The 23960-nt window shown below is 47.2% G+C and overlaps 2 protein-coding genes across 2 annotated transcripts; both read left to right on the forward strand.

Moving 5' to 3' along the window:
* Nucleotides 1–1210: 1210 nt before the first annotated feature.
* On the forward strand, nucleotides 1211–4684 carry cyp1a (cytochrome P450, family 1, subfamily A). Its single transcript, XM_079340209.1, has 7 exons — nucleotides 1211–1299; nucleotides 1694–2570; nucleotides 2675–2801; nucleotides 2916–3005; nucleotides 3135–3258; nucleotides 3370–3456; nucleotides 3593–4684. The coding sequence occupies exons 2-7, from the start codon at nucleotides 1731–1733 to the stop codon at nucleotides 3888–3890; spliced, it is 1566 nt and encodes a 521-aa protein (XP_079196335.1). The 5' UTR covers nucleotides 1211–1299; nucleotides 1694–1730; the 3' UTR covers nucleotides 3891–4684.
* A 602-nt stretch (nucleotides 4685–5286) lies between these two features.
* On the forward strand, nucleotides 5287–23584 carry LOC306821381 (enhancer of mRNA-decapping protein 3-like). The gene is made up of 7 exons (XM_079339776.1): nucleotides 5287–5391; nucleotides 6486–6671; nucleotides 7140–7345; nucleotides 13506–13856; nucleotides 18620–18773; nucleotides 20905–21122; nucleotides 21925–23584. Exons 2-7 carry the CDS (start codon nucleotides 6508–6510, stop codon nucleotides 22257–22259), a joined length of 1428 nt encoding a protein of 475 aa, XP_079195902.1. The 5' UTR covers nucleotides 5287–5391; nucleotides 6486–6507; the 3' UTR covers nucleotides 22260–23584.
* Nucleotides 23585–23960: the final 376 nt, after the last annotated feature.

Raw genomic sequence — 23960 nt, forward strand, 5'->3', positions numbered from 1 at the left:
GTTTTTTTTTGAAAGGGACAAAGTATAGCTCGGTTCTGACCTCATCTACCCTTGTTGCACTCCAGCCGTGCTGCACCAGTGCCTCCCCTCCCCCTCCCAGCATCCTCCTCAGAGGGGAGGTGAAGGTTTGATCACTGCGCTCTCACGCAACTGGTCAATCTTTAACTCCAGCAGGAGAGCCAACAGATACCCGCACGACATGCGTTTCACTGAGTGATAAGAACTCAAAACTCATGCAAACTTTGCTATCTTTTAAATTAGTGTTAAAAAAAAAGGTGACCAGGAATTATTTTATTTCAGACTGAAAGCACGAAGTGAATCATTCAGCAGAGATAAATCCCATTATGTGTGGAAAAAGTGCGCCTGAATGTCATCAAATATTGCACTTCATGTTGAGCTCATACTGTCTCCTTGTGCACATTTTGCAATCTACTAACTCATGATTTCCAAAACTCAATCACAGTCTCCTGCTAATAATAGATTCCAGTCACTTTGAGATCACAACATCATGTCATCTATGGGTTAAACCTGAGGAGTGAAATCCACTAAAAACGATTCTTCAATCGACTTTATTGAGTCGTACAAATGATTAATTTATTTAGATTCAATTTACAAGACATGCACATTCATGTCTTCGTGAATTCAAGTGAGATAAATGTGATTTTGAAGTCAGAAAATAAAGGCACAGATACGTTTTTATTTTGTATTATTACACAGGAGTGTATTTGTTAATTTGCTCTGATGAGGAATAAAAGAATCTTTTGATGCAGCCGGTTAAAATGAACACTGTTATCACTGTTAGATTAGACAGGGTTTTATAATAGAGTAGATATCTGTGCTCGCCTGTTACGGCTTTTATGTGTTCCTTATCTGTCCATAAACTATAAAACATAAAACACATTCAAACAATAAAAAATAAAACATAAAAAGTCCTGCAGCGGTGCACTTCGTGTCAACATCTGTGAAAATCAGAATTCTTTCGTTTATGTGAAAAGTTATCTCGCACGAACACAAACACCTCTCTCACACACACACACAAACACGCACGCACACACACCCCTTCGCTTTACTTAACTTCATTCATGACAAACACGCCGAGAGAGAGGGGGGGGGGGGGGGGGGTGTTACGTCATGAAAAGCAGCCAATGAAGCTGTGCAGCGCACTATAAAGCAGGAGCCCATTCTCGGTTTTGGGACATGAAGAAAGTTTCGGACTCAACTCAACTGAAACACATTTCAGCTTTCCTCAAAGCAACCTGCGGGACCAGAGACCTGTTCTTCTTTTATTCTTCCTCTAAGGTAAGCTTTCTGTGATGAGTCCTTACAGAGCATATGTCAGTGTGACAGGAGAGATTATTTTGCAAGCATAGCTGCAGTAAAAAAAAAAGTATGCATCTTAAATTATATTACTATGCATAAACTTTTTGCTTTTTTTTTTTTAATTCAGAAGCTTTCTTTATGTTTGCATGCTGGTCATAAACTTTAAAAAATCTGCTGCTTTGCAAGCCTGCTACTGGGTCAAAGAGTTTTTATGCAGCTTGAGAACACATGCAGGGAAGTTTACAACAAAAGTGTGCCCTAGGACAGTCTTCTGGTACTTATAACTTTGTAGTGTATGTAGTCAACATGTTGCACAACACTTCTCTTCATCCCTGCCCTCGCTTCTCTAATGCCCCTCCTATTTAATTTCCAGGTTGTGCAGAAGCCAGAGAAAAGAAGGAGTTGTCATCATGGCGCTGATGATTCTGCCATTCATTGGATCGGTGTCTGTGTCTGAGAGCTTGGTGGCCATGGCGACAGTTTGTCTGGTCTACCTGATCCTCAAGTTCTTCAAAACTGAGATTCCTGAAGGGCTCAGTCGGCTACCTGGACCAAAACCTCTTCCTATCATCGGGAATGTGCTGGAAATAGGCAGCAAACCGTACCTGAGTCTCACCGCCATGAGCGAGCGCTATGGGGACGTCTTCCAGATCCAGATCGGCATGCGCCCTGTGGTCGTATTGAGCGGCAATGAAACAACACGCCAGGCTCTCATCAAGCAAGGGGACGACTTCGCTGGCCGACCCGACCTGTACAGCTTCCGTTTCATCAATGAAGGCAAGAGTCTGGCCTTCAGCACAGACCAGGCCGGCGTCTGGCGTGCTCGCAGGAAGCTGGCCTACAGTGCCCTGCGCTCCTTCGCCACCCTGGAAGGCACCACCCCAGAGTACTCCTGCATGCTGGAGGAACACGTCTGCAAGGAGGGAGAGTATCTGGTCAAACAGCTCAACCAAGTCATGAAGGCCGACGGGAGCTTCGACCCCTTCCGCCACATTGTCGTGTCAGTCGCTAACGTGATCTGTGGGATGTGCTTCGGCCGACGCTACAACCACGACGACGAGGAGCTGCTCGGCTTGGTGAACCTCAGCGACGAGTTCAGCCAGGTGGTGGGCAGCGGTAACCCCGCAGACTTCATCCCTGTTCTTCAGTACCTGCCAAGCAAAACGATGAAATCATTCCTGGCTATCAACGATCGCTTCAACTCGTTCGTGCAGAAGATCGTTAGCGAGCACTACACCTCCTTCGATAAGGTACACACACGCCGAACCCCGCGTTCTGTCCGTTCTTTGTGAAAGTGTTCACTTTTAAAGTCACTGTGAGAGATGTATACTCAGATTGTCCAATCACTTTGCAGGACAACATTCGGGACATCACAGACTCGCTCATTGATCACTGTGAGGACAGGAAGCTGGACGAGAACTCCAACATCCAAATGTCAGATGAGAAGATTGTAGGAATTGTCAACGACCTTTTTGGAGCCGGTAGGTTGACCTTATCTTTATGCTGACTGATCCAATCAGAAGTGACGTTTCCCTGGATAAGAGAAAAAAAAACAAAAACGTGTCCTCATAGCTGCTGCTTTGTTTCTCTTCTAGGTTTTGACACCGTCTCCACCGCTCTGTCATGGTCAGTGATGTACTTGGTTGCACACCCGGAGATACAGGAGAGGCTTAACCAAGAAATGAGTAAGTACAGATCCCTCACACACCTTCTTGGACACCACATTTATCTCACAGGACAATATGCATGTTGAATGAGTGCGACCCTTCTGCTGCTCTCAGAGTTAATAAGTGATCTTTTTTTTTCATGTTCAGATGATGCAGTGGGCCCAGATCGCACTCCTCTTCTCACCGACAAACCCAAATTACCCTTTTTGGAGGCCTTCATCCTGGAGATGTTGCGCCATTCTTCATTCCTCCCGTTCACGATTCCTCACTGGTGAGAAGCGCCTCGTTTTGTGACGACAGAAATGACCACACATGGACATTATAAATTGATGCTATTATATGTGGTATATTGTTGTCGCTGACACTTTCTTCTTTTCTTCAGCACGACAAAAGACACATCTCTGAACGGCTACTTCATTCCAAAAGACACGTGTGTCTTCATCAATCAGTGGCAGATCAACCACGATCCGTAAGTTCTGCTGTGCCTTGTTATCTTTACATCCTGACCAGATTCATCAGTTAATTAAACATGAAACTTCCTCCTCACTGACGTCGTGGTTTACCTTCCTTAATCTCTTCATTTGCTTTTTTTCCCCTTCTTCTAGTGAGCTGTGGAAAGATCCGTCTACCTTCAACCCGGAGCGCTTCCTGAGCCCGGACGGCACAGAGCTCAACAAGCTGGAGGGAGAGAAGGTGATGGCTTTCGGCATGGGAAAGCGGCGCTGCATCGGCGAGGTCATTGCGAGACACGAAGTCTTCCTCTTCCTGGCAATGATGGTCCAGAAGCTTCAGTTCTCCGCGCTGCCCGGAGAGCCTCTGGACATGACCCCAGAGTACGGCCTCACCATGAAGCACAAGCGCTGCCAGCTAAGGGCTACGATGCGATCAAGAGACGAGCATTGAAGCTTTCTTTAACGTACTTTGTATGACTCAATTTGTTGTAAAGGTTGACTCTAACACTTTCTGGGTCATAGTCAGTGAAATAAGAATCTTTCTCTGAATGTCAGGCACTGGATGCCAAGTTTAAGCTACAGAGCGTATGGCATTAAAAGCGAACAGGTGACTTTTGCTTGCAGCTGCTGCAGATTGTCAGAGATGTCCTGGTTTGTATGATGAACACATCTCTGTCATGTTTTGCTTCTCACTGAGATAGTCCTGCACATGATTGGTGCCTCTCTAAATGAAGGTTCAGAAGAAGGAGCTGTAAAATATTCAGTGACTAAGTTGTCTTTTTTGTTTTTTTGGGGAAAAACTGTGTTTTAAAGCATGTGCATTCATATTTTAGACCGCCGGGCCCAATACTCTGGAAAGAGCAGATATTCCTTTTGATATCATTTACATGTATAAGCTAATTCATTGTATTCAATTTTGTGGATGTAAGACACTGAAGCTATATTTTTATCCCAGAATGTGATTTTCTATGTAGATCAAGTTCTTTGTATTTTTTAAGTCATTTTTTGGTTGCCTGGCGTTTGTATATATTTGAGGTGAAATAGTTTTTGCTGTGCATCTATATGAAAATTCAGGTCACCAAAAGAAACCTAGAGATATTTTAAATACATTTTTTGAAGGCTATAAAATGTTGTATTATTATCTCTTATGTGTCAATGATTGTATATGATGGTAGGGCTTGCAATCTGTGGCTTTTCAAGCAGCCATGCAAATAAAAAACAACTAAATAAAAAGTCCGCTGTTGAGATCTTGCTGATTTTTTTTTCTATCTTAAAGAAATTAAAACCACCCACACCGTAACACAGTGATTCTCTCACGATTTATTTTACAAAATGAGGTAAAGCAGATTCCTTTGCGTGCTGCTAACCTGCTTGTCAGAGTGGTTTGACTTTTTAATGTTTTTTTTCTCTCAACGATGGGAGGTGATTGGAGCTTCTCATGTGCTCATCTTGCTCCACAGCTGCTGACGCTCAACACATTATTGCGATACATTTTTCAGAGTACTGATGTGAATCCCAGCACCTTTAAATCGATTTATCACCATTTTATGATCAATCTTTACATCCCTAGTAGGAGCAATGAAAAATTGCATTTGTAGAAACCTCACCAAAGTCTCAGAAAGTTTGTGGGACTTTAACATCTGCAAATTCACACAGCAACACAGTGATGACCAACACATAAACATGAACAAAGAGAAAATACTTTTCTGTGGAGCCGAAAGTAAAAAAAAAAATATTATTCTGTGTGAACAAGATCATTTGTTTTACTTTGTGGGACTTCATTGGCTTCTTAGACCTGCAGATTTAAACTTTAAGAACAAGTCACAACCACAACAAAGCCACGTGGGATGTGGCGGAAGTGACGTCACACGCTAACACGGAAAACAGCACGGATAACAACAACCGGAGCTTTGACTTTTTTCCTGACATCTCGCCACAAAACTATTGACCAGGTAAATCAAAAATATATACAGACACAACTGCAAACATTCAGGTTGTGGTATATACTTTAAAAAATATATATATATTCACGTCTGTTTTTTCAATTGAAGCGAACAGAAGCTAAGCTAATCTTAGCCTCACAAGTTATCAGACGAAATGCTGTTAATATGTTTATTTATCTGAACATAGCGCCTTTTATGAATACAATATCGATATATTATATTGTTGACTACGTCTATAACCAATTTTGCCTCCGTCAGGTAAATCCAACAGATGGAAAATCAGGTTTAAAGCTCGTGGGTGTTATCGATGAAACGGTTACCGTGTTTATTGATGGCTTTCTGGTTGTCGTGGTAACAGCAGATTTTAAAGACGGAGATTCATTACGAACACCTCATATAGCGGACTTTTGAATGATGTCAAATTAAACGTATTAGTTACTTTAATAAAAAGAAAAATTGTAAACAAAGAGGGCGGTACGTTTTCAGCATGTGCTGAAAGTCACCAGTTAACACGGTCACTCATTAAACCGTAACACCTGCTGAAACAGGGGTCTCCAACCTTTCTTCACCTGAGAGCTACTTTAAATAACTGAACTAGGCTCAGAGCTACTTGAATTACACTGTTTACATTTATTCACACACCAGCTGAGTTAAGCTGCTGTTGTGTGAAATTTCAAAAAGTCAGATGCTTGTCAATAATCTTAATTTCTGATCAAGGTCCAATAAAAAAAAAGAATATTTGACACTTCTTATTGTGCCAAACATTCAGCTAAGTTACTGAACATTCACATCAACGCAACCTCATGACTTAAGTCAAAGTGTAGATTCTTCGTGTTATAATACGACTCCAATAAAAGTGATCCCTCTCTGTAAATGCATGCGAAACGAGGCCACCTGCACCCCACACATTTATTATCGACCATGACCAAAGGGTTAATTTTGTCAGTTTGAGTAACTCTCTAATCATGACAGAGCAGTTGATTGAAATGTGGCCTGATAGTTTTGAGTGTTTCTTGCACCAGCTGGTATAATATTCAGGATTTTTAAACTATAGAAGTCAACCTTGAAGACTCCAGTTTTCTTCTTCTGTGTTTGTTTTTCAGGCACACGCTCGCCGTGGACACAATGGCCGCAGACTGGCTGGGGAGTGTTGTGTCTATAAACTGTGGGCTGACTTTGGGAATCTACCAGGGAGAGGTGATATCAGTCGATCACGCAAGCCAGACCATCTCGCTGAGACAGCCGTATCACAATGGAGTCCGCTGTCCGGTTCCTGAGGTCACCTTCAGGTGAGAGCGAAGGATTCTGGCACATGAAATCAGTGCGACGCTCACTGGAGTTTATACACGATCATACGTGAGCAGTTGCTCTCTCTCTCTATGCTGACGAGCAGACACGCCTGAAAGGACTGCTTGGTCCTGGAGAGGAGGATGTGGGTACATGACATGATCCGGAAAAAGGCGAAAATACAGGGAATATTATACATTTACAAAAAATAGGAGCAGCGCCTTTCTGCACAACACTGCCAGACGCTGCTGCAAACCCCCCTACTCCTCAAAAAACAAACAAACACCAGATGGACACAAGACCTAAGTGACCAATTCAATTCCAAACTTTAATTGTACGCAATACAAATAAAACACACACACACACACACACACACACACACACACACACACACACACGCAAGGATCTGTCGCGCATGTTCACATTACAGAGCTCTGAGTATCTCTATTGTGCGTCTCTCCTCTGCGTAGTGCTATGGACATCAAGGAGTTAAAGTTCCTAGACATCCAGCAGTCGGCCAACAAGCTGGGCTCAGTCCAGGGAGCTGCTGCAACAGAGGCCGGCGTCACGACTTCAGGACGCCCCGCCAACACCAACAGAGTCCCCAAAGCCGGAGACACGAGCAGCAGCAGCTCTCAGCCCAGCGCTGCTCCCATCAGCATCCTGCGCAGAGGAGGTAAGCAGATGTCTAACAGATGACTCGTCTTTAGTCCAGGTCACACGGAAGTCACGGACGCCATCAAAAACCGTGGTTATCAGGAGCGAGCGGAGAGGCCCGGGGAGAATCGGAACATGAGGGTGGGTGGGGGTGGGGGTGGGGCGGCTTCGTCCCCTCATCACGCCTCTGTGACGTTCAGGTGGAGGCGAGGAGTCACAGGGGCGTAAATATGGCGGCTCCACTGAATCCTCTGACCTCGACACTCAACACTGCACGTCCTCATGAAGATGTCACAACAGGAAACTGAACAAGACGAGCGTGTTTGTGTGAGTGAGTCGCACACAACCCGTAGACATTTTGTCATGCGGTTGGAAAGTTTATTTAAAACTTTTGCCTGGTCATTGTGTGGCGTCACTTCCTGGTTCGCACCACGCCAGCGTTGTTGCGCTGAGGTCGAGTCACAGGAACCGACCGCACAGTGCTCCTCTGTTAAAACATAAATGTGACACCTTTTCCCTGACTCACTCTTTAATTAATGCCGCTCACTGAAAGTGCAAAGTCACTGTTTGTTGATTGAACAGTTCATGCAGGGTTTTTTTTTTTTTCGAGCTAAAAATAGATCTGACGCCTTTGATTTGACAGGTTCTCACGTCGCATGTTTCCTGAATCACAGGCACGAAGGGCGACAGCGTTTTTAAGGGCGGAATATAATCCCAAGTCTTTGTCGTGACGAGACAGAAACCAGCAGCTCCGTACTTTCCGATTCAGCCGACGCCACGCGGCTCGCATCACACTGATTCATGTTTCGTGGCGTGTTCTTCAGTCATGGGGATTTTTTTTTTTTAATGCCGCTGCAAAGTGGAGACAACGTGACAGGGTGATGAACAATGTCATGTTATCCAACATGGCTGACCCAGCCAAAACATTCTGCCTTTGTCCAGCGCTTATTTATTTTTTTATCTCAAGCGTCTGCCCGTGTGGGCGGAGCTCGACTGACCCGGTGGTCATTTGTGACGCCGTGGGGAGCAGCGTGATGAAGCAGGTAGACGTGTGACCGCTGAGAGTGCATCATGGGTAGTTTATGTCCTCACTGACGGAGCCGCCGTGACGGACACCACATGTTTATCGTTGCCGTGGAAACACAGGATGTAACGTCCAAGCCCGCTGCATAAGAAGGCGCGAGCTGCCGCCGTCCTGTCGCTGTGTGTGCATCGTCTCGTATTCTCTCCCTCCGCTCGCCTTGACTACGGCCAACGCGATCAACAAACGCTCCTAACGAACACATTTGTACACGTTTAGCTCAAACGACGGGCATCACCGTCACCGTGACGATGAAACTGAAAGAACGATCGGCTTCTTTACGAGGATTTGTGACGTCTGGTGTCGATTCAGTTTCAGCCTCACGGTACCTGGAAGTCCTCGCCGACCCCTGACCCTGTCATTACTCCATAGCCCCCCCCCCCCCCCGAAGGTCCCGCACCCCGTGTTGGGAATCCCTGGGTCGAAGTGACATTCTGTGATCTGTTGAAACACTAACACACACACACACACACACACACACACACACACATCATGGACTCATTAGAGTTTTTTAAGATCCTTCAGGGCTGCTAAGTAAAAAAATCTCTCTCAGCCAATTCTGTTGAAAATATTCTGAAACAACAAATTGTGCAACTTCCAGAGTTGTGATTTTAGGATTGAGAGGGACGATGAGTGAGCAGGAATTTGGCCCAGAAAATGTCTCGGTGCAACATGATACACGCTGGGAAACAACCATCCCAGTCACGCTTGGCTGTGGCTCAGCGGGAGAGTCAGTCGGAAGGTCAGCGTGGCAGCTCCTGCAGCAACACGTCCGATTTCTTCAAGACTTTTAACCCCGAGCTGCTTCGTCACAGGCGTGTTTGTGAACGCATCGGACGCTTAGTTTAAGTTACTGGCACAGTGTGAAGCCAACTGATCAAGCCGCAGACGAGCTTCTGATTCGGAAACATTTCAGTTCTGAAATAAGAAAGGAAAAGAGGCCGTGTATTTACCAGAGACGTTTAGGTTATTAGAGGTCAAAGGTCACGTATGTTGACAGCGGGAGAAACTTGATCTCCTGAAGCCCGACTCCTGTGACCAGTTTCTCTTTTTCTGATCCTTTAAATAAGTAAATCTAGTTTGCTAGCAGCTCTGCAGTCACATGTCTCGCTGTGCAAGGGACACGCATTGACACGGAGGAGCACATCTGCATGTTCCCAAGTTGTGTCTGTGATTGTAGAAAAAAAACCAAACAAACCGAAGAGCGTGTTGCTCAACCTTCCTGATTAGATAAACGTTAAAAATGGCATTTCCTCTTGTCAACATCCACTCAGCAGGAAGTCTGGCTGGACGGCTCAGAGGCCTCGGCAGGAATCAGTGAATGTCGTTCACTTTCACACTCAGGATCCCCAAACAATGGAGGAGCCAGAGGTCAGTGGAGTCGGCGAATGGACGCCGGCGAATGGTCGCCGGCGAATGGTCGTTAGCCTGGTTGTAAAAGTCACCTCTGACTCTGTGTTTTTACTCAAGCTTGCAAAATAAAAGGAAGCCTGGCGTTTCTCTTGTTTTGTTTCTTCTGTGAAGAGAAGAAATCTGTAATGAAGACAGATGTGTCCATACAGCAGTGTGAAGTCGCTTTGCACGCCACGCGGTTTAAAGTCATACAGCCTTTTTTTAATTTCAATGACCCGTCGTTTGGAAAAATTAAAGCGTTTAAAAAAAAAACTAAAAAAACCCAACAGATCTTCAGTCAGTCCGAAGGAATGACGGAGCGAGAGCAGCTCACGGACGTTTCTCGCGTCCTTTTTGGCGTTTCCTGAAGTTGCGTTCATGGGTCCTGCAAAGTGCACGAATTTTTTAACCTTTAACATTTTTAAACCAAACCTGACTCAAGAAAAGGAGAGAGAGCCGCTCCACACTAAAGTTGAATTTAAAGGAGGCGGCAGGTCGTCAGGCATCTATTCAGTGTGTTTGTGAAACTCAGACGGCGTGTCACATCGACCTTTACATTCCTCTGTGTGTGTTGTGTGTGAGCAGCGACTTTCTCCCTGTGTGTGTTTCTGTTAAGAAGCTGGAGCATGGGACCAAACGGCGTCTTTCTATGACTCCCTCCCCCTCCCCGTCCCCCCCTGAGATTCCCATAGCGTGCTAAAGCCTCGTACCAAAGTTCCTCTTTACAATATGTGTGTGACTAAGATCAATAAACATTCCCCCTCCCTCGCCGTGTCTGCTCCTAAAGAGAAGCCCGGCGTTCGTGCCTCTGTGCCCTCCTGTCCCCTCTATCTCCCCTTCTCCTCTCCCTCCCTCGCTCCTGCTCAGCACAGGAAACCACCCCCCCCTCCTCGCCAACAGGAAGCCATGTTATCCCAGTGTGCTCGGAAAGGCCAAAGCGATATCAATTGTGGATGCAGTGTTTACTTTTGGAGGTTTTATTTTAATCTGCAGCTCTCAGGCTGGTGGCCAGGGAGCGAATGCCCAAGTGTCACAGGGCCAACGTGCTGAGTGGCCTGGGCAGGGCTGCTGCTTTCACACGCAACGCCATGCTCCCAAGAAGCCCCCGGCCACAGAGAAAAGAAAGCAGGGTGGGCCGCTGCTTATACAACACCACGGATTCCACAAATGGTTTCTGAATATCTGCAATTGATCTTTCTGGGAGAGTAGGATGGGAATGCCTCTAAAAGTGGAGCTGCATTCGACCCAAACAGACCTCCATGAAGAGTCCGTATGAAACTCTTCTGTGGAGAGAAACTCGCTGTGACGCCGAGGGGGGGAAAGAAAACGTCTTACAGGTCTTATTGGTGGAGATGTGCATCCATGTTTCGCTCTTTGCTACTTAAAGTGTGTCGGCCTTTTCTGGCTGTGCATGTAGCGCTGCACGTCTGTCCCGTCACCATGACGACAGTCTGTACGACCGACGCCTCTCTGTAACTTTATCCCTCGTGTTTACCGTGTTCCAGATCCTTTTATTTCCCGATTAGAGAGCGAGGATGTGAGTGCACAAAAACACAGTTAATATTTCATCCTGAGAAAAGAGCGCCGTGTCAACATGTCGGAGCGGCCGCACAAAATAGCTTGAAACCCGATGCAATGCGGGCCTTGTTCTTGTAATGTCTTGAAGCTCTTGTGGACTTGGAAGGTGAAGGAGATTATTTTTTTTACTTGAAATAAGAGAAATGCACACTTGGCAAGATTTGAGTTTGTAAAGGGTAACTTGTACGTTTCAGAGCGTTACAGATAAATCATGCGTCTACTTTCCCGAGAAGGTCAAACGGGCTAAAAGCTGTCCGCTCGATCTTGTCAGCTGTCGTAGCTTCTCTTCCAGCCTTTTTATTTCTTCTCCTACGATAACATCGACTCAGGTTGTCTTTTGATACGTTGATATCATTGTTTTAATGAGGGATGGCATCAAAAAGTACCAAAGCTTTCAGGAGGGTCAAAGGTCGATCTCCAGCTCCTGTGTTCAAGAAGTCCTTTATTTTGTCATTAAAGTCATTTATTAACATTTATCGGACAAAATAATCAACCGACAAAAATCAACCTGTTATCATAACCTGCCTCCCGGGTAGGAGACGAGACGAGAGGAGTCCGAATCTGAGCAAATCAGATGAATCGTGTGTTTCAGTGCTTCGCTGCTGGATGCACGTCGGGGAAACTCTGAGTTTGAGTTCTTCTCCTGTAATCAGTCGTTTCTCTCTCAGCTGAAATCAGTGCAGTTCACACTCGCGTCTCGCTGCGTGTTATTCATTAACCTGTTTGGCTTGGAGCTGTGCCCACTTCAATTCAGATGGCTTTGAATCTTAGCATGACAAAACACTTCCCTGTAAACAAAGACAAGCGTTCACTCCTGGTTAATTAGCTCGCACAGCTGTTCACACCAGCGTCTCTCTCTGTCTAATAATCAGGAGTGTGTTTGTAAGCGCTCAGAGGGACGCACATTCGATGTTTTGGAGCAGCTTTGTAAACATGCAGCAGCTCACGCAGAGCGTCCAGGCCGTGTGAAGGCTGCATTGTGATATTGAGTCAGGTCTGAAATGAGCTCCGACTTAGTCTGAGTCTTTGTTTCAGTGCCAGTGTACTATGACTGAGCCTCCCAGTGTCTTGCGTGAGAGAGTCCAAAGTACCTTAGCTGTCACAGTGACAGTAGCGTGCGACTGTGCCTCTCTGTCTCCTGGTTAGCGTGAGAGCTCGGCATGGTTGGGGTTGAAGGCCAGGTTTTTCCAGTTTTTCTTTTTTTTTTTTTTTTTTGTTCTCTCTTCATTTAGTTTTTTTTTTTTTTTTTTTTTTCTTGTTTGTGCTAACATGTATGTAAACTTTATTGAGAGGCGCCCGGTCGGTCATTGTATGTTTAAGTGTGTCAGCGGTGTTTTGTTCTCGGCGAGTTATAGGAACTCACCGTGAGAGGAGCCCGTCTGAGTTTACCCCAGATTAAAAAAAAAAAAAAAAAAGTCCAGTCACAACGTGAGACGGCGTGAGAGTTTAGGAGCGCCTTGTTGCTCATCCAGCACGCAGAGAGAGAGAGGGTCTCTGGGTAAACCCCCCCCCCCCCCCCCCCCTGATTTTCTCATCATTTAAAGAACATTTGATTCACCGGCGGCGCCGTGATGCGATATTACCACGATGCTCGAGTCACGATTTTAAACATTTTGCGATATGCTGAGAATATCAGCACGACGTAACTGCAGATTAGATCCATCTGTTTCGTCAAAAATAAAAAAAAGATCTCCGTCTCCGATTTGATCAAAACCACAGCGATGAGACGCTGTGATGTCACCGTGATGTCACTGCTGATCGCAGCTCGAGCTGCGACCTTTACCTGCTTTTGTAAAGTGTCTCGAGATAACACCTGTTATGAATTGACACTATATAAATATTGATTGATTGATTGCTCTTGACTCCTTCATGTGAACTCGAGTGCAGCGGGGTTGGAGGTGTGTCGCAGGGAGGCTTCGGTACGGAGGAGGCGTGGCCTAACAGCAGTTTGTTTTGGTTTCTCGTGAGGCTCAGGGGCGACGTCGCCCAGTCGTCCTTTAAAGTGAAACGCAATCTTTGTCATTAACATCCCGTCTTTCTTCACTCGTTACAAATAGAATTAATTTGAATTCCAAACCTGACACAGCTAATCTGAAACACAGCGTCTAAATGTGTGTGTGCTGTCCAGGACCTGCCGGCTCGTCCAGCAGCAGAGCGACCACGCAAAAGAAAAGCAGCGTGAAAAACGGAGCGGCTGGTTGGCCCATGAGACCCAAAGACGACGAGTGCTTCGGAGACGGGACCGACGAGGACCTGGACACGGACTTCGACTTCGAGGGCAACCTGGCTCTGTTTGACAAAGCCGCCGTCTTCTCGCAGATTGAAGGGACCAACAGCCACACGAACCGCCCGCCGCCGGCGCCGCAGCACAGCACGCAGCACAAGACCTACCGCCACGATGAGAACATTCTGCAGGTGAAGCCCGTCACGTACCGACAGATCACGGGAGCCCAGCGCGGCGGCAGAGAGTACTGCACAGGTGAGAGCAAACGCACACACACACACACACACACACACACACACACACACCACACGTACAAGGCAGCACGCCGCCGACCTCCTGCGCTGTTCGGTCACACGCGCCCTGATCTCCGTCCACATGTGTGTACACTGTGTACAGTGTCGCGTGTAGATAACATGAACTTTTTTTTTTTATTATCACTGAACATGTCAGCATTGTGAGCTGGGCGTGTTTGTTTTGGACCAGCGGCGTGTTTCGCCGGCTTTAAACTTTGACCGGCGCCACCAGGCGTTTCTCTCATAACGCTGTTTTTTTAAAACACATCGAGAACTTTGAGATGGAGCTCAACGGGGAGAAACAAACACTATGAAAGGGTGCAGTGGGTGTGACGCCGTTGTGTCCCGCTGGTCACAGAGAGGTCATCTGGGGTCAGACTTCTGGTTACTGTTTATCACGAAGGGGACTTTTGACCCCGCCCCCTCACTGCGATGATAAACTCATCCTTTTGCACAGTTAATTCCACTCCAGAAACCCCCGTGTTGCATAACTGCTGCACACAGACACGCGATAACGCCGGCCCCGTGGAGTGCAAGGTGTGTGGAGGTGGAGAGGGAGCGCCTTCGCCTCGCCGTCTCGTGGTCACGTTATGAAGTTGCTGACATGATATTTGGAAATGTCTTGTTTTACACTCAGATTGACGGACATGTTGGCTCAGCGTGCATTTGGGCTTTGTGGCGGTGAAGTCCGAGCTCTCGATTTACCGCTCTGTCTTCGTTCTATCCCCTCACCTGTCGTCGTGACCTGAACCGACCCGAGCAGCTGAAGTGAGCGGTCTGAGCTCCCCGCTTGGAGAGCGGCGTTTAGCTCGGAGTAGAGCTGCTACTCTTTGGCATCGAACCCCGAGACCTCGAGCTCATAATCTGCAGGGACTACGGGGTTGGCTGACTGAGCTTGCTGCCACTCGCAGTCCGACCTTGGATAAGCCGAAGTTAATGGATGATTGGATTGTGCTTTTTAATACTAATAATCATTAAAATAATCCCGATTGTGTTGTTTTTGTCCTGCAGTATAAGCCGACTGCAGAATATAAAGTGGAAGATATTTTTCTCTGTCACAGGTCAGCTGTAGTTCTTGATTTTTATCCCAGTCCGTATCGAATTTCAGAACACGGAGCGGCTCAGCGGGAGGAGCCGGCGATGCCGTCCTGCAGACCGCTGCCAAACACGGCAGATCTGCTTCCCAGGGCTGTCATCATAATCCCCGTCCTCTGCACTCTGTAATTAGCACGCCGCCGTGCAGCCTTACATAAACAGCACCTCTGGAGCAGGAACAAAACCCGCTGCTGTTGACCTGGAAACTTTCGCAGTAAACAGATAAATAAACAATAGGAGGAGAAAACACACAGCTGTGTGTCGGGTTCTATACACTGCTGTTTACTGTCGTGGTCGCCGTCTGTGTACATTTAGTTCTGCTGTTCCTGCGCTGTGATGGACGCCAGCTGTGCAGCGAAACCTCAGCGCCAACATGACGGACTGCAGCACAAACTGAGCCGACTGGTTTTCTTTTCTTTGTTTACTTATTTATTTATGTATTTATTGTGTGTCGCCTTGGAGAAGGCGGCACGCTCGGAATGCGTTTGTCATCACGCCACATTTAACCATTCTACACAATTTGACGGCGTTTCGTTAGGAAGGCCGTCGGGGGGGGGGGAGCGGAGCGGACATAGAGACATTTTAAATCACATGACAGAGGAGACGGCGGGACACGCATGCTGCAAACGACACACGTGTGCACGATGCTTTCTTTTCTTTGTTCTTTAGAGTCGGGCGGGCGTCTCAAACCTCGTGGTCGACAACTTTTTTTGGCAACAGCAACCAAGTCTTTTGATCCCAACTTGAAGAAGGTGAATTCAACCGAGAGAAAATCGAAGGAAATGAAGTTTGTTGCGTTATTTATAAATCATATATGTTCATAAAGCAGCTTTTTTTTAATATCGCCTACAAATGAAGAATTGAAGCCACAGGTCACCACCTCACTTTTTTTTTTTATTCGGAGCTCCTGTATCGCTGCGTCCTCGTGTCTCGGGTCAATATAGTTCATGTGCTGCAGCGCTGCAGAGAGGAGCAGCAGCCTCGTCTCACCCTCCCCGTCCCAGCTCAAGTCTTAGTCATACATGGCACCCGTCCAGCCGGCGTGTATTGCTTTCAGTCCCGTCAGTTCCCTTGTCATGCTTGAAGGATTGCTTCCAGCTCAGTTTATTTTAGCGCTGCTGCTGCTGCTGCTGCTGCGCACTCACGGCTACCTGGTTTTGCTGGTTGCCTGCTGACATTGTTTTTCGCAGCACATCGAAAGTGGGTGTGCGTGTGTACGTGTGTGTGTGCATCTATCAATGAACGTGTGTGTGTGCACTTCAGCACACAGAGTTATTAAGCAGTGCACCTGGTGGGGTAGTTGAAAAGCAATTAGTGCATACTAGTGCAACTCCCACTTCCCCTGAGCTTGGCACTCAAGGCAGCCGTTTGCATGACAAGAGGCAGTTGACTTCACTGTGCTTATTGCTCACGTGAGGACTGGTATGTTCCAGATTTCTGCTCCCTACTGAAACATATTAGCCCTCTTTGTGCAGCATCAAGACAAGAATAGTGGGAGGAGAGTCGGACAAACCCAAAGATATCGGATTTTTTTTTTTTTTAATTCATGCACACACACACACACACACACGCAGCATGAGTGTGTTTGTAATTATCTCGTATATTAGGGTGTGTGTCACTGTCCGCGTTGCATGCAAAGGGCGTAAAATTAAGCCCGCTGAGAGTTCACTGCAGGATGAAGGTGTGTGTGTGCGAGCAAGTGTGAGTGTGTGCGTGTGAACGCCACTGAGGCCCACCAAGTTCTCAGCTACCAGTCCGGAGATCTGTAAGAGGCCATTAAAGACTTAACTGCCTCCCAGCGGCTTTATTTATCAAAGGGATCCTGAGCCGGCCAGCTCCCCCAGCTTGACTTTCATTACCCTTCTACTGTGCCACAGGCAATAGACAGCCAGGGATTAGCACGGCCTCTTTACACGTTTCCACACACTTCAGTGTGTGCAGTGATAAAAGGTCGAATTGTAGTCCTGTAATTCAAAAAGTACACAGAGGAGAGCCGTTGTGACAAGGCCAGGGGCCGCGACACGACGAGCCCCACAGAGAGTCACGCACTGAAGCATTTATTATCTAAAAACCATGATGGTGGTGAGTGAAGATATCAAAGATGCCCTACAACATGATGTCACCAGATATCAGACATGAACACAACTTTAACATACAAAGAGCTAAATCTGCTGCATGCAAGGCCTCCTTCAAGGACCAATCAGAGAGCTGCTCTCTTCCTCTGTGATCATGAAGGAAACGTGCAGCAGCCAGTATGTCCTCCTTCTAACTTTAGATTCTGCTCCTGAATGCTCTGGATTTGTTTGGACCAGAGAAGGTAGGCGGGGCTTTGAAGGCCGTTTTGGACGCCCCTGGGTTTGCCAGATATGAGAGCAGTTATCAGGTGAACAGGTGTTGCAGCGATGGAAGCGGGCAGTGGAACTGCTTCAGATAGAAGTGATTGTACCCGAGCTAAAAAGCCTCTGCATGTTTCTAATAAGCTCCAGCAGCAGAAAGCTGCTCAAACTAGGATCAATGTTGGAGATGAAACATGGAGAGAGGTTAGAACGCAGAAAGCTTTACAGACCCATGCAGAGCTGGCTAAACACTGAAGCTACAGTGTCCACCACATGCAGAGCTGGCTAAACACTGAAGCTACAGTGTCCACCACATGCAGAGCTGGCTAAACACTGAAGCTACAGTGTCCACCACATGCAGAGCTGGCTAAACACTGAAGCTACAGTGTCCACCACTGACCTGTGTTAGAGGAGCCAGACAGCTCTCTGTGATGATTAGAGTTTAGACTGCTGTACTCATTTTAAACACTAGGGGGCAGAGTGACTAATTCCTCCTTAAAAACTGACACCAAGAACCTTCAGACCGGGTTATATAGAACTTTTTGAAGCGTCTATATTTAGTATGAAGTATTGTGAACATAAAATCCATGTTTCTGTTTTTTCACTCAGTCGTTTGAAGGAGCTGAATTGTTTCTCAGTCACCAGCATGCTTCCCTCATGTTTTGCTCTCCCTGATCTGTCACCATGAGCCGTTAGGATACAGGTGTCAGGTGTTCATATGTATACCATGTTTGTCCCCCTTTTTTTGTCACGCCAACCCGCTGTATGTTTTGACTGAGACAGCAGCCGATGTGGGGGGTCCGGCTCAGCGCAGCCCCGCCCCTCGCCCTGCAGTGGTTGGGGATTGGTTTACAGAGCGTGTGAGGGTGCGTGTGAACTCGGGGGGGGGGGGGGGGGGGGGTGACGACCCGCAGGGAAACGTCGTCTCACTCCGGCTGCCGTCGCGTCTGTCGTGTTTTGTAAAGGCTGCCAATCTTCCCTTTGTTGCTGCAGACAGCAGCGACAAACGGCGGAGGAAGGGGAGAGTCTCCCGTGATGGGAACAACGTCGGGTCATGAGGAGGAGGTGACTTCATCCAGGAAGATGTTTGCTGGAACGCCATGTGGTCGTTAGGGTCGATTCAGAGGCAGCGTGAACTGTTGTGGCCTTTGGCCCCTCGGACCAGCGACCGTCTCCTCCACAAAATGACCACAGAGACACTGCAGCGACCCTGAGCAGTGCGGTGACGGCGAGGGGTCGTCGCTTTGCGGGAGGTTTCAGACTGACGCAGCTTTCGATGTTTTTCTCTCGGCAGATTCCGGCTTGGTGGTTCCCAGCATCCCCTACGAGCTTCACAAACGCTTACTGGCCGCCGCAGAGCGCTGGGGCCTTTCTGTGGAGCGCCGCCTGGAGACCATCGGCGTCTGCTCCTGTCAGATGGCGCTCACTCTGCTGGGCGGACCGAACAGGTAAGGGAAATGTCTCCAGCTGGCTGACACACGGCGCCAAAATCAGACGGCGATTTGAACTTCAACGACCTTTTTAACTGTAAACATATTTCAGATCGTGCGTCATGATGAGCTGACGGTAATCGTTCAGCATCTCCTCCACTTCTGGGCCACAAAGTTTATTTTCTTCTTTGGGGCCGTTGTCGGGATCCAGCGTGGGACCGCTGCCCGCTCGTCTGCGTGCACGCTCATTCATTCACGCTTTGCGCTGACTGATGTGGGCGTGTAGAGGGCGGTACGCGGGGCTGGATCCTGATTTATAAAGGGAACATAGCGTGCAGGGTGTGCGTGTGAAGGGTTTTGTCAAATCTGAATGATGTTGGGCGGGCGCCATTCTCCGGGTTTTGGGCGCAGTGTGGATTCTACGCTCTGTCTTAAAAATGAGACTTCTGGTCCGTTTGATTCGGAGAGGAGGGGACTTCTCCAGAGATGCTTCTTGGAATCCAAAAAACAATCCTCAAGTCTAAATAATCTGAGCGAGCCAGAGACCGCTCCGCTCCACGTGTGTGCCAGGGTCGAGCGTCATCGAGACACAGAACGCTCCTCAGAGGAGGCTCAGCATGCTGCCTGGAAGTAAACAGTGCAGTGAACGGCTTCCTGGCCAACATGTCAGCTGTTCTGATTTACAGCGCAGCGCAGACGCAGCCAATGTCATCTGTTTAATTATAAGAAGAATGTGCAGCGAGGTGCCAAACATCGCTGCCTGGGAAGTTACACAACCATTAGAGCTGCTCCGTCTGTTTGCGTGTCGTGTTTTCTGGTTTCCATGGCGATCTTTTTTTTTTTTTTTTTTACTACCTTGGTTTCTACACGGGTGAGCAGGCGTTGACCTTGACCTCCTCTCAGGAGAACATTGACGGGGGTCACGCTGCAGGTGGAGAACCTGGGCGCTCGGTGTGGTTACGAGCGGCGGAGACTCGTGTGAGATGAAAGAACGGGAGCGCCGCGGCTCAGCTGACACACGCAGGCGTTAACAGTTTACTTACACGTCTCGGGTTAAAGCAGTGATCAGCTGCCGTCTTTCTGACCGCTCTGCTCATGCCCAGTTTCAGCACTCGCCAAGCGTCTCTTGGTTTGTGTGGACCTTGAGGTTCTGACGTGTTATTTGACTCTCGCTGCCTTTGGGCCTTACGGTCGGTTTTAAAATAAATCACGTCCTCCTCGGCTGTTTGGAACGTCTGATTCCCCCCAGCCTGTTGTGCTCCGTGTAGAGAAAACCAAGACGCACTGTGGCTCAGTGGGTGGAGTCGGTTCGATTCCCGGCCAGTCAGTCAGTCACTTCTGAAAGCCGAGACGCAACACGAACAAAAAACCAAATCTGTCACATCCCCGAGTATTCATGAAGAACCGTTCAAAGAATCTTTATTTGGATGAATTAATAATGAATGATGGTGATAATATCAATAACTAAGGATGAGGGTGAATCAGTGTCCAAACATAAACTATACAGAGGCTAATTAACTAACTCACCACCTCCTTAACTCGCCCACACATGAGGAACGTAGCGAGCGATTTCCCCCCCCTTCGGTCAGGAGGATATAGGAAGCTGCGTTCCCTCAGTGCTCCGTCTTCACCTCTCTGTCAGGATGGAGAGGGCGGCCTCACATTGCCTTCATTAATATGCTGTGAGGTCATGGAGGGCAACGCTGCGCCCACATCGGGAAAACGAAACTCCTCGATAACACAACAGAAACTTGGGAAAGACTGACTGTCATACAAGATGTTATGTCGTGGTTAGAAAAGTTTTTACTCTCAACAACGTCTGAGTTCAAACTGTGTAAACGGTGAGATTTGACGACACGTCTTCTTCTGTGTTGTTTGTTGTCGTTACAACATTAAAAACTTCCCGAATTGAAAGCACTGGAAAATGGAACCATCAGAAGAGACCAAGGAGAAGCCTCAAATGTCCTGAAGTAACTGAACCAGCTCAGCCTATCGAATACTAAATATATATATATAAAAACATCCAAAAGGTCAAAGGTCGTTACAGAGACGTCGTGTCCAGTTCTCAGAGTCTGGTACAAAATAAGAAAACCGTGTTTTTGTGTTTGATGAAGCTGAGAGATGATTCAGCTAACTTTGTTGTCTCCAGACTCACCCCGAAGAACACGCACCAGAGACCCACGGTGGTGGTCCTGTGTGGGCCGCACGTCCAGGGAGCGCAGGGCGTCAGCTGCGGGCGCCACTTGGCCAACCACGAGGTCGAGGTCATCCTGTTCCTGCCCAACTTCCTGAAGATGCAGGAGTCCGTCAGCAGTGAGCTGAACCTGTACAGCCGGACCAGCGGGCAGCAGGTGGCCAGCGTCAAAGGTGACACACACACACACACACACACACACACACACACACACACACACACACACACACACACACACACAGTGTAAGTGTATGGAGTTAGATTTGTGTCTTTATTTTGGGAAAAAATTTGAGGCGAAACATTTTTTTGAGAGAATATTTTCTCTCAGAAGATGGGGGTGGGAAGATTTGAAATGTTTAAAATGATTTCAGAGAAAAACAAATAATGCTTTTTTAACTCTTAAATATACATCAGAGTGAACATCGTGCACATTCTCACCGGCTCACCTGGAGTTCATCCCAAACTACTACATGTAAACAAATGTGTGTTGAAGCAGTAGTCAATAAAGTTTATAAATGAATAAATGAAAAAGTAACAATGTGCAGCTATAAATGTCTTCATATATTAACTTTTACCGGCTCCTATAAAAACCTACCACGGGTTGTTTATCTAAATATAATTAATGGTGCTTCCTGTTTCCTGGCAACTTGTGATGTCATGACAGTGTGTCCCATTGCTGTTTTGTTTTTTTTCATGTCATGTTAAACACTCGTGCACGCGCACGCTGCACGCCTGGCGACCTTCCAGTCCGGTTGCAGGCTGAAGATCTGAGTGTTTTGAGAACAGTGACGTGGTGTTAGGAGAGAAATGCTGCCCTCTGGTGGAGAAGCAGAAGGAGACGTGTGGACCACGTCCTTCTTTTTTCAAACCTGTAGTCTTGCATGTTTTTTTTAAAGCCCCTCACAAACAGCTTAACCACCACCTGTTCCCCCCCCCCCCCCCCCCCCCCCCCCCCCCCCTCTTAAACTGTCCCAGACCTGCCTGCAAGCCCCGTGGACCTGGTCATCAACTGCTTGGACTGCCACGAGAACCGGCTTCTGAGGGAGCAGTCCTGGTACCAGTCGGCTGCAGACTGGGCCAACAGTAACCGGGCTCCGGTCCTGAGTATCGACCCGGCAGTGGAGGAGCAGCGTCACAGCATCGAGGCCAAGTGGACTCTGTGTTTGGGCCTTCCTCTTCCTCTGGCCGACACGGAGAGCAGAGTCTACCTCTGTGACGTTGGCATCCCGAAGAGGGTTTTTCAGGAAGTGGGAATCAGCTACTACTCACCTTTTGGTTGTAAGTTTGTCATCCCGCTGCATTCAGCGTGATGAGGGAGCGAGAGGAAGGACAGCTGATACCTGTTACTGAAAGGACACGTCTGACAGCACGCCGTGGACGCTCTTCCTCGTGTCCACTGGTCCTCTGGTTGCGTGCGACGCGTCTTGTTTTTGAGAGGGAAAGGCTTCCTGTTCTTTGGCGTGTTTTGATAAGGGCTCTGTGCAACGAGGTGAATATGTTTACAAAATGCTGACCACTGTGAGTCTATCTCTGCCCTCTGACCAATGAGCAGGCAGAGACTAACTTCCTGTTTCCTCCTTCAGATAGCATGCAGGGTCCCATCGTGACCTTACGACCTCTGCAGCTCGCTTTGTCTCGCCATTTCAACCTTTTTTTACACTTCCTCCTCCAGCCATCGTTGTAGCATGTTAAACTACAGGTCTCCTTTATATTCCTATTTATTTTTGGATTCTATCTCAGGAATAATGTATGAAAGAGAAGAAGTTAAAAAAACCTGCTCTTTCTGCACCGTTGGCTCCGTTGAGTTTATAACCGCTGACGCTGAAAATGAAAAGCCGAGGTAGCAGAGTCCCTGGAGGATTAATGTTTCTGTAAGTCTCGCGCATTTGACCGGAATTTCAAACGCACATTCCAGAGGCCGAGAACATCTTGGACCAGGTTAATCTCTGCAGATTAAAGTCAGCGACGTGTTGAGAAACTTAATGATTAAACCTTTTTTTCCATTTTTGACTCGTCAGCCGGTTAAATCCCGTGAAGCGACTGTCTCTCTGTTTTGGTCGGCGTTGCGACCTCTCGTTACCTCTCGTTTTTTTTTCTTTTTTCTTTACAAAAAGAACAAAGAAGAGAAGTCTTTATTTTTGTGAGCTGACACTTTTAGGAAGATCAAACTATTTGTGAGTGTGGAAGCCAGCGGGACAGATCGGAGGTTTCTCAGGGAGCACGCTCAAATGATTTCATTCAGCATTGATGTATTTCTCTGAGACAATCGGGAACATGTTTTCAAACAGAACCTTCCCTCACGTTCGATGGGGAGGGGATTTAGGTTCAACTTATTGTCGCTCTAAAAGTTACAGTTATAAAAAAGCTCTTCAATCAGAGAAACCCCCAAAAATGAAAGTCGTCTTTTCTTGATCTCTTGAGTTGTTGCAGCTGCTGAGATCCAGGCGTGCACAGCTGGACCAGCGTTTAGGTTTCAGGTGTCGCTGCTTCTACAGAGTCTGACATTTGAGATGAATGAAATCTTTCAGAATCAGGAAGTCTACGACATGCAGCCTCTTCTCATTGGCTGTCTTAGAACGAGCGTTACATTTCTTCTTCACTGTCAGGAAAAATAAAGAGAAAAGTCTTTATCCTGCGTACACGAGGTGAAATCATTTCAGGGTTTTTGTTTCAGGGCGGTAGTGATGTGTGTCACGTATTTTGATTTTCTTTGTAAACTTGTTTTTTTGTTGTTGACTCGGTCCCTGACACGAGGGCAGAACGCCGTCTGTAACGATGAAATACTTTAGAAGAAGGTAAAGCTGTAAATGAAGTCAGCCTGACTCTTCAGGCAGTCTGGTGCTAAGACGACAGTGAGAGCCCTTTTTTACATGCAAGTTAAAAAACAAATAAAAAAGATTTTGGACAAGAGTTTGTGTGAAGTGCAGAATGTGTGTCGTGATTATTGAGAAACATGTTGGTACACTTCAGCTGAGTGTGTGCTTTCACATTCAAACACTAACTGTAAGGTT

Source organism: Symphodus melops (assembly GCF_947650265.1).
Source record: "Symphodus melops genome assembly, chromosome: 3".
Taxonomy (NCBI): Eukaryota; Metazoa; Chordata; class Actinopteri; order Labriformes; family Labridae; genus Symphodus; species Symphodus melops.